Consider the following 17,675-nt stretch of genomic DNA (forward strand, 5'->3'; position numbering starts at 1 on the left):
AAGTATTGAGAATAGCCTCAAAGGAGAAGGCATTGCTCTTTGGATCATAACTGCAATTGCATGTAGCACCAGCATCTTCTGTGGAGATGTATATATGTATATTACATACATTATAAATATATATATATATATATATATATATATATATATATATAGTTAGTATTGATAGTAGTGGGTAACAATACATTAATATTTTACCACCAACACAAACAGAACCACCAACAATACTTGTGAATAAATACATACATAAATAATGCAAGGTATAAAAATAACATCCAACAATGCACTTACATGCTTTGCCACAACCATTACTTTACACCATTAGGCACCGTTTTACCATGCTCATACATGCATACATGAACAGCAGATTTGTAATTTAACCGCAATTACACACAGCCACTTACACTGTGCTGGCTCTCAATCTCCTCGTGCTTCTGTTGTAAGGCCTGGGATGCTCTTATGGAGTCTCCAATTCCCCATTGGGTTCTCAGCTGTTCTGTCCCAGGTCCTTCCAGCCAGTTTACCACCTGTGTAAAGCACAGATTCTATTACTTGAAGTGACACATGCAAAATCCAAAGAGCAAGAGATAAGCTAAAAGAATTTACAACAAAACATGCCTATAGCCATCTAATGTTTTATCCTTTTTTCTGTTGGCAGGATGGAGATTTACTCTTAAATGATAATGTACAGCTGTGGGGGAGGGGGGGACCACCCCAACAGAACACTATTACTCTTAATTGATCAGGGCACTTGTTTTTACTCCTGTTGATCATTGGGCGCCAAGAGTCTGGCCCATAGCATATTAACATATAAAGCTTTGAGGGCCAATTATATTGTGTGCTTCTTCCCCCACCGCTTAGATTGTAAGCTCTTCTGGGCAGGGTCCTCACCTCCTCCTCCTGTGTCACTGTCTGACATTTGCAACCCCTATTTAATGGACAGCGCTGCATAATATCTTGGTGCAATATAAATACTGTTCGTTGTTATTATTAATAATAATAATAATATTATCCAAACAGCGATCCAGCAGAAACACCTGCGTTTCTGCTCTAGAAAACATAGGCTGAAGCAGATGAGATTTCTGTGGTTATAGATTAAGCAGAAAATTCAAGGGAATGGCAACACCTTAGTATTAGTATAGATGTATTCTCCATATACTAGCTGAAATGAGCTCCTATGCCAAACAGGGAGAAGTCCTAAAAATTGTAGTAGTAGCTCAAATAAATGCAGTGGCTCAAGGAATGGTAGAGGTAATTATTGTTATCGTACAAGCTATTTTCAATAGGAATTCTCATAAAGATTACAATCCAATAGTCCTGTCTGTCTTACTGAGACCAGGCATGAAATGGGGGCTGACAGAGCTCCCTGGCAAAAAGTGCAATGAAAACTGGCAAAGAATTAAGTCCTGCATCATCAAAGACTGCATGCTTTACCAAACTACATAAAATTATCCTAACTTTTCCTTCCCAAACATTCTAAACGTATGCATGAGATGAAGATTTATCTAGGTGTTTTTTCCATCAGTACGTATTCAGCAGGGAGAACAGAGTTAAACGTATTCTGTGCTGTAGATATTTGCTGCTGCTAGCAATGTCATGAGGCTGACTTGGAACTGACAGACTGGTGTTTCACTTCTGTACCATTGACGCATGCAGACTTGGATTAAGACTTCCAGGATAAGAAGCCGTCAGTACAGCCTAACCAAGTGACATTTCTTATAACTATAGAAGACAGATCCCAGACTGCAGATCGCCCCTTTATAAAATCTCAAAAGAACAAACAAAAGAACTAGCTAGTGCTTTGCAGAAATTTACACCTCGGCACTCTTTCAAATGTTACGTGTTACACTTGGAATTAAAATTGTGATTATATATCACTGAACTGAATCCAGGTTTAAATCTAAGAAACTTGAAACGTCTTGAATGCAATTGAAAGTATTACCCCCCCTTTAATGTGAACCCTCCCCCCCTTCTAATAAACTCTGGTACAACAAATGGCATTTACAGGTCACAGAATTACCTGACCATCCACAAGAGAGCAAATAAAGAGTTACATGATTAAAAAAAAAATAGGTTCATCTATTTCAGCTGTACTTAAAATAAGACCAGGATAAAGTTCCACAAAAACTCCAGTCAGGGTTATGAAAAAAACCACAAAAAAAACATTTGCACAAACCTTGGAACACACATGCAACTAAGCCCATAAAATACCATAATACAACTTCAGTGAAGTAATCAAAATGCTCTAAATGATAGTGTTAAGTCTAGTTTTTATGACCTTAATGTAGAACTAAAGATCTGCTTTTGAGAATCCATGATCAGGCAGGTCATTATTGCAAAAAAGGACAGGAAAGTTCCTTCTGCAATAATCCCTCCTACCTGCCTGATTGTTCTGGGTATCTGGTGGTCATGCTCATGCGTCCGCTATGGTTGCCAAGAAAACCGTCAATCCTGGCTTTCTCCTGTTGGGAATGAATGAAAGCTGGAGGCCTTCAGTATAAGGACCATTACTTTAAACAGGCTGCAAGGATGTTTCTAATGGTGCTGAAAGCTTACAGAAGCCAGCAAGCTGTAAGTCCTCACTCCTATTAGGTTCTCTTTTTTAACCTCCCTGAACTGGAGCTAAGGGTGCTCTTAAAGACTTCAACAAAATATCTTGAAAGTTTTGCAATTGCATTGCACAAGCTTTTTGTACACACGGTGCCTGATTTATTAAGGCTTTCCAAGAATGAAGAAGGTAGACAACTTTCAAGGGTGAAACTAGGTGAAAAGTCTTATCTTCTCCAGTCTAGGAGACCTTTAATAGATCAGGCCTGTTGCTCTTAAACAGATGAAGCCCATATGTACAAGGCCTTAGGTTCCCTTCACACATACACACTGCTTTCCACATTACAGGCCATTACTCTTACTGGACCCCCAAATCTTCAAAAAAAACAGTAAAAATTCATAGACTGACCAGTCTAAACCACACCGAAATTTTGCCTGTACAGCCTAATCGCCTCAGCACAACTTAATTTGGAAAATCCTGCTGGGTCTGGTGTCTCCCAAGCATTAATGCCATTGTCTCAACTCAATAATTGAAAAGTATACATTGCTCATTTCAGTGAAGCATTACCTTTTTGTTATCATATACTGTTTATTCACTGTATATATCACTGTTTATTTCATCAGCAGTGGCCAGGTATCTGGTCAGAATTCTGGATGATGCCATATACATGGTAACAGATGGGCTGTCCCAAAAATGATTACATATTGAAAAAAAAAAAAAAAAAAACATGCTTGGATTTTTTGTTCAAAGCTTATAAAAGCCGTAACAAAACTGCTACTGAAACTCAGTGTTATGCAAGAAATACATAGTTGTAACCCTGTGTGTCCAATATAGTACACAGTAAAAAGTATCCTTTCTTCTTACCTGCATAACCTTCTGCTGGATCTCATCAAGCTGCGTGCGCTTACTACGCTGTCTACATACTTCTTGGTATCTTGTGTATTGCTCTCTCAAGGAATCGAGGAGTTTCATAACCTGAGGCTGAGCCAAAAGCTCATCATCCATGGGTGACCATGAAACACCTCCCTCTGACCCATTGAACCGCCGTTGTTGTAGCTCAGAAAGCAACTCGTGACCTAGGGACACAAAAGGAATAAACAGTTTTAAAGATGATTATTAAATATATTTTGTAATACATGGAAATTGCTTGCTAGTTTCTAATGCAAGCATAAAGAACAACCATTAAGCTAACATAGGATGAGTGTTGTACCTTACAGTGTTTTTGTAACTAGCTTACAGATGCATTTGGGACTCACTAGTTAAGGTGCGTACACTCTTCCAATTTTTATCGTTCCAATCGAACGACGAACGATCGATTGGGCAAAAAATCGTTCGTAAAAAAGTAACCAACGACGCCGACGAACGAGGAAAGTCGCTGGAAACGAACGACCGGACCGGCGGATCGGATTGGACGATGATCGTTGAACATCGTTCGTGTGTACGGTCGTTCGTTGATCGTCCATGTTCAGAGCATGCGTGATGAACGAACGTCCGTTCACTTTCCTGTCGTGCACATAGTTCCTCTATCGCTTAAACGATCGTATCTATTGTGTGTACAATATCTAGGAACGATCGTGTCGTTANCTCTATGTGCAGGATCGGTGCTATACGATCGTTCGTGTATATCGTGCAGGACCGTTCGTCGTTCGTTTTCCGACGATAATAATTGGAAGTGTGTACGTAGCTTTACCCTCATCTGTTTATTTGCCTTTTAGATTTGCCTTTGCACTTTTGTTTGCATTTGTAATTAACATAATCTGAGAATTTGGTTTTGTTTTAAAAAGAAAAAATCTTCATGGTATGTTGAACCATACGTCACACATCATTATTAAAGGACTTAAGTGTACGGTGTCACACACGTACACTTATGTACAATGTACACAAGTCAAATTATTCTTGCCCGAGATGTTTGGTCATGGCTCTCTTGGGTGAAAATCTTCATTGATCCTCCTGGCGGAACAATACACGACTGATTGGGAACAATAGCTGTGTATTCCAATAGAGGAGAGCACAGTGGGGTTTCGCTAGCTAGTCCTCCCCTTTTCCCTCTCCATAATACAGAATGGGTACAATTGTAAAGCTTTACTGGCAGCCAAAATGCCAAGACTTGGTTTAAAAGGTCCACATTTGATTAAAGGCAATGGACAAATATTATTTTCAGAAAGAACCTCACAATGACGCACCTTCTAATCTATTTAGATCTGACAAAATAATTAGCTTTGACACCTTTCTGAAAATCAAAAAAAGCTGAAGTTTTAGAGCACCCTTGTTGCCTTAAAGCAGCCTATAGTAGCCAATCGCATGCTAGCATACATTTAAAAAAAAAAAAAAAAAAAAAAAAAAAAAACATTTTAAAACTAAAAGAATTTCTGATTTTTTTTAGGCATTGCCTTTACTTTAAGCTTCCCTTTACATCCTTTATAAAAGTCCAGCTTATTTAGATATATTACAGGACAACTGAAATGAGCATTACAGTGAGAGGCAAAAAGTTGTGGCCTAAAGATCCAGATGCAAATGAATTATGATTCCAATATTAGGAGTTCTAATATAGTGAATATCCCTCGGATTACTGAGGTGTGACTAAAGAAAGAGCACGGTGCACTGAGACGTTACACCCAGCGTGAGTAAGTCAAAGAAGCGTTTCAAGTGGAAATACATTCTGGGTTTGCCTGGCTGGTCTGGAAGTACAAGATACGCCTCACTAAGAAAATCATACTGGATCGATCTGCAGACAGGCGATACACTTCAGAGAAACTAAATAGAAGAGGGCACTGGTGGCAGGATGATTTGTTGGCCAGTTATCTATTTGTTATCTATTAGATGATAATATCTGAACACCACCAGAACAGAAGATTGTGACATTGCGGTACAAAAACAGAGAAAACTTTGCAGTTCTATATTCATTTTACTAACATTTCACCTCTATGAAGCTAAAAAGAACTTCATTCCTGACGCTGAAAACTCTTCTAAAGTAAAATGTCTAATCTCCCATGAAGAATATTCCTGACCTCCTGCCCACAATTATAAAAAGTTTCAAAATTATAATTTCCCAAATTAAACAAACCCCTTTTTTTGCGTGAAATGTGAAAGCGCTGCCCTCATAGCTGGTGTGTGATATGTATATGCTAAAAAAAAATTAACATAGCACATATATTTTAATTGGCTGCCAAATTATCAACAGACCAAAACTGCAGCTGCAGTATTCTTTCAAAGCAATGCTCCACAACAAATGGTAGCAGTTGTGGTGCACTGAAAAACAGGTTTATTAAAGGTGCATTGGTTTAGTGGCTTGGGGTGGCATTCAAAATAAATGGCACAGTAACTAAAATTGTAACAGAGAGAGTGAAATTCCCCTATAGGGACACAGACAGCAGTAGAAAACTGCCAGGTGTTCGAACCCATCTTTGCTTCATCAAAAACCATTTGAGGAAACGTTACATGGCACTGGGCTTTGGGAAATATGTTAACTTCTCCCGTGTAAGGGTGGTTTGGTCTAGCAGCCAATTTCTTGACCTGAACACTGTCACATGACCAATGAATGGACATTCCCACCTCCCTTTAGTAGAAGAGCCTATACCAGTGTTTTTCAAGCTTTTTTTGAGCCACGGCACATTTTTCACATTGAAATCCTGCGCCACACCTCAAATCAAAAATGTTACAAAATGACGCTCTGTAGCTAATGCTCTTGTCTCTAAGAATTAACAAGGCAATTAAGCTACCTACTGCCACCCACTGACATGGAAGAGTATTACATTACTCTACCAGTCACTACAGCACAGACACTCGACAATGGTAAATGGATCATTTTCCACGGAATACCTGAAGATCTCTCACGGCACACTAGTGTGCCATGGCACAGTGGTTGAAAATCACTGAACTATACAGCAGAGTTTAATAAAGGAAAGAAAAAAGCTTGGTGTAAGTAGCCACTCAGTTGTGCTCTAGTGCAAAGAACTTTAGATATAGATAGATCAACAGAGCAAACTACCAAGGAGGCATGCTCACAAATACATTGATTTTTTTTTCTGTACATCACAAGAACATGCAAGTGTAGGTGCATCATAGAAGGTTATCTTGTGTCCTCTGCTGGACAAGATGATGATAAAAATACTATCCTTTTTCAGATAAAACAGCTACCAAATGCATTCCATTTGTGCATTTAGATGTTTTATTTATGTTCAGCTTTGGGGTTAGCTAACCTCAGACAAATCGAGTTACAATATGCCTCAGAAACCGGGATTATGAAGAAATGGCTGCTCTGTAAGCAGCGGCTAAAAGAGAAACCTAAGTGGGCATACGGGAAAATCTTGAGTAGACATCACCGGTATAATGTTGTTTATCAGTGGACTCGAAGGAAGTACAGCATTGGCAAGGGTCCACTAAATAAAATGCACCATGCAGATTATCAAAACAACCCAAGCATAAAACTTTACCAGTCTATTGATGGGCTTAAACATTTCAATTGCGTATATAAGAGCTGGGATGGGGAGGTCTTTCAAACGATAATTAAACAAAGTGCCACTTGTTTTCTGGTTGCCAATCATCTTGTAACTTGTGACTTGTAAAAGCAGAAATACAAGCCCTTCGTAGCTCCTGGGTTTTACAAGGGAAGGCCGTGCCCATTACTGATTTTATATATGTACCTGTCAGGGCCTTCTGCCATCACTATACAGCTATACAAATACAATGTTGGGCCTGTTGAATTGGCAGCATTTGCATCCACTAAGCCAAGGTCCCAATGTCTGTACAGAATGTTTTTTTTTTTTTTTTAGCAGACAATATCAGCTTTACCAATAAATCCGTCCCAATTTAAAAGTGCCTTCAAACCTATAACCTGACATTTATGGCAGTAAATATTTGTATTGATGTTTTGCACAAGTATAGTAACTTGGAAAGTGCATTAGTAAAGAGGAATGGAAACATTTTCCTAAATAGAATATTGATTCTCTCAGCGAGGTGTGAAGATCAATATCCAGCAGTGTAAGTCTCTCTAGTTATTGTATGGTGCTTCCGGTTCACTTTATACATTTCCCATTGAGAAGAGACAGCAACTCATACCCCTACAGAGTGAAATCAAAGCCTAACTGCTAAGAAACAATTCTCTGCTACTTGCAATAATAAAAAGTAACTTGCTATGTTTTATGACCCTAAGTGCTTCACATTCAATCTCATACTATTTATCAATAAAGCTTAGGTATTTGTCCGATAACTCTGCGTGTGTCTTTCATTTATTACAAAAATGTGATCCATTTCCATTTACTACAAAAATGTGATTCATTTCTCTGCAACACAAGGAATGAGGCAGATTATAATACAAGTTGGTGGGTAAATGATGCCCTTAGCTGAACAAAAGTACCACTGCATCAATTAAAGATAAGCCCATGACCATTCCTAACAAACATTTATGTTTTAAGTGAACAAATGGTGCTGATGGTTGTAAAACTATCACAGACCATTGCATAAGCTGTCTGACCATACAGACTTGGACAAGCCACCTTGCGATCTGGCTGGCAGTATCTAACTGATCCAAGACAGCGACTATAGGACTATCATACAGGTATAAGTTCACTTTAAGACAGCATGATTTTGAAATACAATCTGCAGATAGTTAGTATACCAGATAAGTGGATTCCAATTAAATAGGATGGCCGCCATATCTTCCTTTAGCTACTTTTCATATATTTACAGCTGCTCGGTACATGTCTGCACAGCTGCTCCAAACAAACCTCTCAACCCAAAGCTAAGCAGAGGCTCTTCTATGTGGATCACTTCTTTAGTTTATCATTTAAATATTTTTCCACAATTTGTATTTTTATCAATAAAACCCATTATTTATTACTTTGAAGTAGCCCAGCGACTTACAAGGGCTGGAGAGGTTACTTCTCAAATAAAGAAAATAATATATCTTACCTGTTTGTAGAACGGTTTCAGGATCAACAGAGGGAAGATAATTGAAGTCCATTGACCTTAAAAATAATAAAATAATTAAATGAGATATTTTTATTTCAAGCATAATAATTATCTGCAGCACTAGATCTTTAAACTGGGTTAGAGGTAAATGTATGGCCTTATTAAAGTTTTTCACATACACGTGAATATTCTTAGCTTCAAAGCCCTGCTCATCAACAATTTATTGTTCTAAATACCATGCTTTTAAATTACGGGGGCAGCCTAGCTATAATGCCATGTTTTCATTAGTGTAGGTGCTTTTCCTGTTTCTTGTTCAGTCTAACTCCATGCACAAAAAATGACTACTGTATTTAACATTAAAAATTGAAAGGGGGTAAGGTGGACATGCAACCAGATCTCTTCCCAAGTCACTACTGGGGCCTATACCACAGTGCACACAAAATGCAAATCCCAGTTTCAAATGGGAAATGTAAGATCTAAAGCAAGTAATAACTCTGCTAAGCAAAAAATACTGACAGGCATACTTTGGGAAGACTGGGCAGAAAAGTTAGTAGGTGCAATAAGGGAAATTGTGTCTGTCACAACACTGTAGGAGTGAGTGTAATAAATAACAGCAATATTAATACGCTTCCACATATAATGTCCATATTGTGGAAAATTTTATATCGTTGCTACAGAAATAGAGAGGATATATTTCAATGAGGACAACTGGTGTCAACTGTCTAAGAATGGATTGCCCCAATTTAAAGCATACCTAGACAACCCTTATATATAAAGTAAAATATTTATTTGTTTTTTTAAATGCAACACCATTTAAAAAAAAAAAGAAAAAAAAAAGGTGCAGCACTGCGGCAATCAAGACTGAATTGAAGGACTGAGCCTCCTAGGATACCTACGTCACACATTCCGGGAGGCTCTGGCTGTTCCTTCTGCATATGCCCGATCTTGGCAATGCCCAGAATGGGCATTTTTTTCCACTAAAGGGAAAGACATGCCGATCGCATGCATGCACAGTGAGATCACCTCTCTTATTTCCCCCTTATAGCGGGCTACGTCACCCGATCTCGCACCTGCACAGGTGAGGTAGCAAGAAGACCGGAGGAAGAAAATCGAAAACGGAGGCGCCTGGCACTGATAAAGAAGAATTCTAGAGAGGCCCGGGACTGGATCAAGGAATGGTCCAGCGCCATCAAGGAATCCATAGGAATAAAGGTAAGTCTGTGTGTTTTTAATTTTCACTTTAGTTCCGCTTTAGGAAACTTCTCCTTTAACTTTCCATTGTGTTCAAAAATATTTTATATATAGTGAATGGAAAATCTCCACTGGGTTACAGACTGTAAAAACTTGTTCTGGCTCCAGATATTTTATAACTTGCAATTCCAGCATCTCTCTACTAACAACAGATGCTAGGTGGGGCAAGCTAAGATTCTACTTTCTTGATTTGAACTTGAAATGTCCTGGATAGAGATCTGCAGGTACCTAAAGGCATCTTTAGAAACCTACATTTCATCACCAAACAATTTATGAAAGTAACATTAAGACATATGCACTTTACATATTAGGATATTTTATCCTAGCTGTCTTTCAGCAATATTACTGACTGTACTGTGACACATAGATGGACAACAGAGCACAAACCTACAAATATGTATATGAAAAAGAACCATGAAACTATAATCCAGTTAAAGCATGAAACACAAATTACTGGTATATACTTTTTAAAATAGGTGGTCGTTATTTCTGCCTTTGTGTACTGGTCGGTAAGCTCCAGTGATTGCACAAGCAGGAATTTGATACTTCCTTGTCCTGCATCCGCTACCGGTGTATAGTTTCAGTTCACAAATAGATGCCTTGCCTTCAAATGATACACCTTTTCCTTCATTTTTCTGGTATAAAGAATCCAGTGTAACCTAATACACTTCAATGCAGTTGCTGATTGATTCAGACTGAACGCATGACATAACATAGCTCTTTTTATATCACAGGCCTATTGTAAGAATTAAGAAAGTGAGAATATTCCTAAACTGACAAATATAAATTGTGAATACTTTCATCCAGTTAAATTAGTTGCAACTATATTCAACTATATATTATATATATATAAAATATATTTAAAATATAACTATATATTATATATATTCATATTTGTACAAATATTATTTTCAGCCACATATCTACACTTTTATAGATAAGAGTATTACCAATATATAAAGAAAAGACATGAATATACCAGGGGTGCATTTTTTCTAAGTAAAGGTGTCAATATTTGGGTGACAATACCTTTTTGTTATTGAGCAGTGTTGTGAAGGACCATGGGAGATCAGATTACACATACACACACTAGGGACACATTCCCTCCTAACCCTCTTTATTTGTAGAGTCAAGCTCCATCTAAAATAGTCTATAGGCACACCCTGTATCACATGTTTTAAATACATTTATATACCTACATTTAATTATCAATCACATTTATACTAGTGTACGTTCTAATTATATTCTATAAAATGCAAAGCCCTGCATCTGTATTCACATATCTATATAGGATATGGAACAATCGTTCATTTATGGTTCTGATCTGAAAAAACACTCCAAGCAAGCACAAATGGAATTAAGCACAATCTAAGTGTTCACACTGGAGTTCCTCTCTCAGCACTGCAGCTATAACACCCTCCACCTTTCTGAGAAGGATTTCCATAAGGTTTTGCTTGATGTCAATTGTAATTTGTGCCTGCTCAGTAAAAAGAGCCCCTAGTGAGGTCAGGTATGATGTTGCATAAGAAAACTTTGCTCACGATCTGTGCTTAAATTTATACTGTGGCCATTCTAGTTGAGGTTAGGCCAGTTGAGTTCCTCCACACCAAACATCTCAAAAATCTTTATTAAATCAACTTTGTTCACACGGTACAGTCATACTAGAAGACAAAAATGTTTTTCCCTAAACTGTTGCCACAAGAACATAAAAGAACAATTAGTTCCGTTGCTGTGAAGATGAGAATTAAGGGATAGATTGAGGTGTTTAGCAACATCTGAGCAATAGGATCAGTCAATAAAAGAGCTGTGTGCAGAGTAGATTTCTGCCAGATTAACAAGGACTTGGTGCTTGCAGGTTCTTCAAATGATGCATTGACATACAGATTAGGTCAGTGTTTCTCAGCCAGTGTTCTGTGGAACCCAGGGTTCCACCAGAGTTTGCATGGGGTTCTTTGAGCAATAAGGAATTGTGTGCCTCTTAGGCCAGTTTACCTGACACCAAAGGTCTTTTTGGCCATCCAAAGGAGTGACATACTTTTCACCAGTCAGCAAAATAAAAGGCATTCTTCCCAATGACCACAATGCTAAAATACTGTGAGCTGGATATAGTAGGTATATAAGCAGGGGTTCCCTAACAACCTGAATCCCAATTCAAAGTTTTCCGCATTTTTAAAAAGGTTGAGAAAGGCTGCTTTAGGTATTAGCTAACAAGTAACAAATAAATTTTTTTTAAAGTTATGAGAAGGGTAAAGCGTTTGGATAGAAAAGGGGAAGTTACATGCTGGGAGGTGTTTTTTTAAATGTATATGGTTTGTAATTCATTATTACATGAGGCAAATCTTACACACACACTAAATAAATTTAACAAAATATTTCTTTGCATACTTGGCACTGCTTTAGCTAAATAAAGCCCCATGAGTTTTGTTAAAAAAAAAAAAAAAAAATTAGTTCTTACTTTCCACATACCCTTCCTCTCTCTGCAGACAATGCACTCTTCACCCCCCTCCACTGCTGTTTATGAAAGGCAGGCAGCACACATGGCTTCTAATAATGCCATTATGATGAGAGAGCTGAGCAGGACAAGGAATGTAATCAGTTTGTTTCACAAACCTGTCTTTTTCGTTCTGATTTCCCTTATCACTCCCATTGTTGATAACAGCAAGTTCATCCAGCAATGATGTTGATTCTTTTGTGAACTTTTCAAATACCTGAAATTCAGCAGAGAAAGGATTACATACAGCAGGACTAGAATGAGTAGAGCTTGAATGCAAAATTTCCACAATAAGAAGAGCACATTGTAGCTGAAGAATAGACCTATCGCTAAATAAATGCAAACACTTTTATCTGTATTCCCACATAGGCAAATTTGTTAAAACTGGAGAAAAGAAAACAAGAGCAAAAGTGGGACTGTTGACCAAAACCAATTTGAACTCTTAAACTGCATACAGACAGCAAATTTCTGTCACTGGAAATGTTACTGTATGATATTTTTTAACAACAGGAGAACAAAAGTGCTGAACACGGAAAGCTCTTTAGTACTATAAAGGGGAAAGAAAACACGCGGAATGCACCTTGCTGTGTCATCCTCCATAGGAAACAACAGAGGTTGTCCCCACTCATTCACCATAACAGATTGCTAATTTACCCCCAGGGACCACCCGAGACAATCACAATCGATCATTTCTAAGGCGTGGGCACAGTTTTATTTAGCTTCTCCAGGAAAAGAAAGTAATGATATCTGTGGGTAACAGGTTTGTCCTCAGGTAGTATGAAATCTTATATGAATTTCTGTCTAACTGGTCTAGATATAGAACATAAGTGGTAGGAATGAGTATCACCGAAAGTTTAGCATGCTGAAAAAAAAAATCTCTATGATTCTAATGATTTATTCCTGCTATAGTAGTGTCAGCTTAAGAACATCTTCTCTTGCTATAAACCTTTGCAAATGAGTAAAATGATTAGCAGGGAAACATTATGGATAGTATAGGTATAGCCTACGGCAGAGATCTCCCATAATGGAGGACGTGTACCACTAGTGATAGTCATTTTAAGCCCTCCCAGCCCACTCAACCTTTGCTAAACCTAATGGAAAGTGGTTACCCAGCCCCCAGCATGCCCGAGGGGAATATTTCATCACCTGAATGATTGAGAGCATATTCTTATTAATGCAGGGAATAAGTGATAGTTTGGGGTCCCAATTACTTGGGGGTAAGCACTTACCCTTCTGAGGTTAAAAAGCAAGTTAAACTGCAAGCGCTTGCTTCTAGGTATAGCTGGAGTTTTGGGAGTCAGCTAGTGGATTTGTGTGATTTCAGACTATCTTAGTGATTTCTGCAGAACTTCCTTATGGGAGAATTGACTTAACTTTGAATGTAAGAATATAGATCCAAATTATTAAAACTATCCAGATACCAGATACAGGTAGTCCTCGGGTTAGGGACATACAGATAACTCCTAGATACCAGAGGGCTTCCCTGCTCGTTCTGTGCAGGATAGGAGAGGGGTGGTTTGCATAACTTGCTGAGGTTGTGGGTGATCTTAGGGTGGTGAGCTCTTTCTGCAGCCTCATGTAACTCATTAATGGCCAAAACAAACTCTGCAGTTGTTTCTTTTTGCATATCAAAGCACAGCTTGCTACAGAAGTTAATGAATGTCTAGGCTCTGTAAAAATGCTTTTTTTGTTTTGTTTTTTTTTTTTCTTGTTTGTGATTGGTTCACATTGAGTATTTAATCCAGTAACTGACACCAAACATCTGTCCTCATTGTATTTATTAAAAGATTGTACCTGTCCCAACCTATATAAAAAATTCAACTTAAGAACAAACCTACAGTCTCTATCTCATATGTAACCCGGAGACCCGGAGACTACCTGTATTTCAGCAACCTTAGTGAAGAGACTTGACTATTTACCAAGTTTTTCTATCATTTGTCCTTACTTACTACTGCCCTCAGTGGCACTCCTTTCTGGCATTTTTTTACAGATATCAATAGCAGGGGGAAGTTTTAAATAGTTGCTTTTGGCTCAAATGGACAGCCTGTACAGTCTAAAGAATGCACCACAGGTAAAAAAAATAATATAAACAAATTGATTTTTAAACTTGACACTTTTATTGTTCTGTTTCACAATATGACATTTTTCAGAAATATAGTTCCACCTAAGTTTAAAGGCTCATAGGCTCATAATGCTGATGACTGTGTTTTAGAATAATATGTTGATTCCAGCATTGCTACAAAGGTACAAGATTATTATTTACTGTCAGTTACTTACAAGTCTTTTGTTCAGCCAGTCCATGTGGTCATAGGTAAGGCTTCCACCAAATTCTTCTGTGAGTTGTGAAGGTTCTATGTATCTGGTAAGCTTGTTTCCAGAGACTAAAATTACCTAAAGTAGACAGAAAAACTAGACATTTAATTGTCTGCTATAACGATTCCTTAATGGTTAGTTAAAAGTGCCAGGTGGTGCACCCAGCTTAAAAGGGGCTAGGGATAACACTGGTACGTACATTGGTATGCTCCTACGTTTTGCATTAGAATCTGCAGTAAGTCAGATACAACCTAGTTCACATTATGGAGAACATTTATAGTAATCAAAATAGAAAGAATGTGTTTAATCATTTCATTGGCATGTTGATATGTGGGGGCGGGGGGGGGGGGACATGGAAAACAAAATATATGCTGTAAAAAATGTGCTGCAGCTATGATCCGAACATGAATATTACGACAAAATACAGCAAACACAAACATTTATAGTACAAGGTTAATTTCCCTTCAATGAAGGCCATCTAGACTCAGGGGTTAACATGAAGTCTGTAAAGTTAATACAGTATGTGGGCTTGAATATCCTGAACGTGAATAGTGAACGTCACAATTCATATATATTTCAGGTTTAGAAATCTCTGGCTCTCAGCCATGGAATTTGATTAAAACCATAATATTGGATATGGATGGCAAGGCGATTCTTCATTCGCAGAAAATATCATCTAAATTCAAATTAATTTCATATTTTCACAGCTTGGTAGGTTTGACTGACTTCATGGGCTGCCCTGAACCGATAATACTTTTAAACCATGGAGAAACATTTACATGTCTGATCAACTGATACAAACAGCAAGGAAAATAATTGCTGAGAGTAAGAGGTCAACAAAATTAGACCGAATGTGTGGTGTCATTCTGTAACAGCAGTAATAAAAACAAAGTTAAGAGGATTCTCTGTGCAAACATTACATGATTTAAAGGTCAGGTTTATCAGGCATGGATTATTCTGCTGCTGTCACAGGCTCTTGCTGATCGCTCCAAGGAATTATTTGGAGATTGCCCGGAGATTCAGGCACCACCTAGCGGGGATTGAAAATTTAAGAATATACACAAAACAAATAATTAGCTTAAGAAGAATGCAGCCTTTTTGCATTTTTACATCATAGGGAAGTTCTCTAGATTTTCACAACTCTCATTAACTTCTGTGGAGAATTAGGGCTGTGTGTAGTTCTGAACTGCCTGAAAATCAAGCAGAGATTGGATGCAAGAATTGCCCTTGTGAAAGTGGACCTAAACCAAAAATAAAAAAAGCACACCTTTAATCCCTCATGTCTGTCAATCCGTCGGGAGGTTTCTTCGTTTGGGTCCTGTGCGTCCTGGTAGGAGTCTTTGGACACCGACATCTTCTCTCTTCTTCCAGGTTCTTCTCCCTGCATTACGTGACCTCGCACTACACAGGAACAGGATCGAGTGACATAGATGGGGAAAAAAGATTGCTGATCTCAATGCGCATGTGTGAGATCGGCAACTTTTTTTTCCATTAATGAATAGGCTCCTTCTGCGCATGTCTGAGATAAGGGCATGCGCAGAAGGAGCAGCCAAGAGCCTTTCTGGGATGCGTGACATAGGTATCCCGGGAGGCTTTGCGCACCCATTCTGTCTTGATCTGCGTGGGGAGGTACTGCAACTTTTTTTTTTTTGCCATTTAAAAATATAAAATAAAATTTTTACTTTAAATAAATTGGTTGTCTCCCCTTTTATATGAAGTAAAAAATTGAGTTTAGGTACGCTTTAAATGTACAAGCCACAAGTTACGAGTCCTAATTTTTTTTATTTATAAACCAGATGGGTAAAAACAAGTGGGCCCAAAAGCACAAAATGCTATGTTCAGACAGCGAGATGGATGTCCCCAACAAAGGACTCTTTATAGTATTGATTTATACTACAAGGTGTGAGCCCAAAAAAGATAATGTCCTGCCTTAATAGTGTATGCAATGCAGTGATGCTGCTAGATGTAGACTAGTACCCTAGTGATACTGGAGGTGACAAGTTACTGTTGCATTGGAAAGCTGTGTTTTTTTACATTGTTAATTTTTGTGAAGGTGTATTCAAGTTGTTTTGCTATTGACACTATCGTGTGAAATTTTGTTTCAAACTGGGAAACACAGCAGTAGAGACCCACCCAACGTTAAAACAAACATTTGGGGACAAAGCTTTGGGTCAAACTAATACCTATGAGTGGTTCAAGTGGATTTAAAACACCAGTCCCAAGGCTGAAGGAAAATGAAGCTCAAAGCAAAAATATTTTTAAGTAGATGAAATTAAGAGGATAACACAGAATACACTGAAGGTGATGAGAAAACCGACTTCCATTGGTGCTTCCAAGCATTACAAATGCTCAGGGACTGGTGCATCAATGCAGCAGGAGGCTAGTTTAAAGGAGATTTATTATGTAGATGTACAATTTTTAATAAACAAATTCTAGGAACTTTTGACTCGCACCTTGTATACACTCGGGGCCTTAACCAGGACCAGGGATCTACTTAGTTACTATGTAACTTAGAATATATGGACTGTAGGGAAACTATTCTTTTAAAAAAGGGTCATAATGTCCATTGTCATTTTCTTTTCAGATTTTGGTTTACTACCTAAAAATAAAGTTTTTATTATTGTACTTCTGTTGCCAGTAAGAAAACAATCATTGGAAAGGTGCTGCACTTCCAGGCTTCTTCTGAAGGATGTCACATTATATACTGTAATGTAGAACATCTGTAGTTTACTATTACTAACACCTAACATAATTTATGACATTACAAATATAAATAATGACAGAAGGTGAAGGTTTGGCATGTACTTGTCTGCACTAGTTTACTAATGTCCTAGTGATTCCTATGAAAATATGTAGTGGTCGTTAGATGTCTTAAAGGAATTAATTTCTAACTTTTGTGATTGGTAAAAAAAAAAAAAAAGGACTGTTCTGCAACCTCAGCAAGGCAAAACTCTATTTAAATCAGCTTATATACAGGAAAGTAGGTTGGCAAAGATTTGTAAATACATATATTCAAAGCTGCAATTCAAACTAATAAGATTACAGAGTTTAAAGGAATCAAATAGTTTAAATGCCAGGAAAGTTGACCCAGATACTTTTCTGCATGTGTGTGTATACAGTTAGGTCGATAAATATTTGGACAATTTGAGACAACTTTTTTCT

General features: G+C 37.8%; 1 protein-coding gene across 6 annotated transcripts in view; it reads right to left on the bottom strand.

Moving 5' to 3' along the window:
* Positions 1–17,675, bottom strand: part of SESTD1 (SEC14 and spectrin domain containing 1) — a 98,521-nt gene that overhangs the window by 22,800 nt on the left and 58,046 nt on the right. For all 6 annotated transcript variants that reach the window (XM_072418404.1, XM_072418407.1, XM_072418401.1 and 3 more), the window contains 5 exons: positions 14,478–14,591; positions 12,320–12,417; positions 8,459–8,514; positions 3,413–3,624; positions 405–527 (listed from right to left, as the gene is read on the bottom strand). In XM_072418404.1, coding sequence (XP_072274505.1) covers positions 405–527; positions 3,413–3,624; positions 8,459–8,514; positions 12,320–12,417; positions 14,478–14,591 — 603 coding nt within the window. The remainder of the gene's footprint in view (positions 1–404; positions 528–3,412; positions 3,625–8,458; positions 8,515–12,319; positions 12,418–14,477; positions 14,592–17,675) is intronic.

Source organism: Pyxicephalus adspersus, chromosome 7 (genome assembly GCF_032062135.1).
Source record: "Pyxicephalus adspersus chromosome 7, UCB_Pads_2.0, whole genome shotgun sequence".
Lineage (NCBI taxonomy): Eukaryota > Metazoa > Chordata > Amphibia > Anura > Pyxicephalidae > Pyxicephalus > Pyxicephalus adspersus.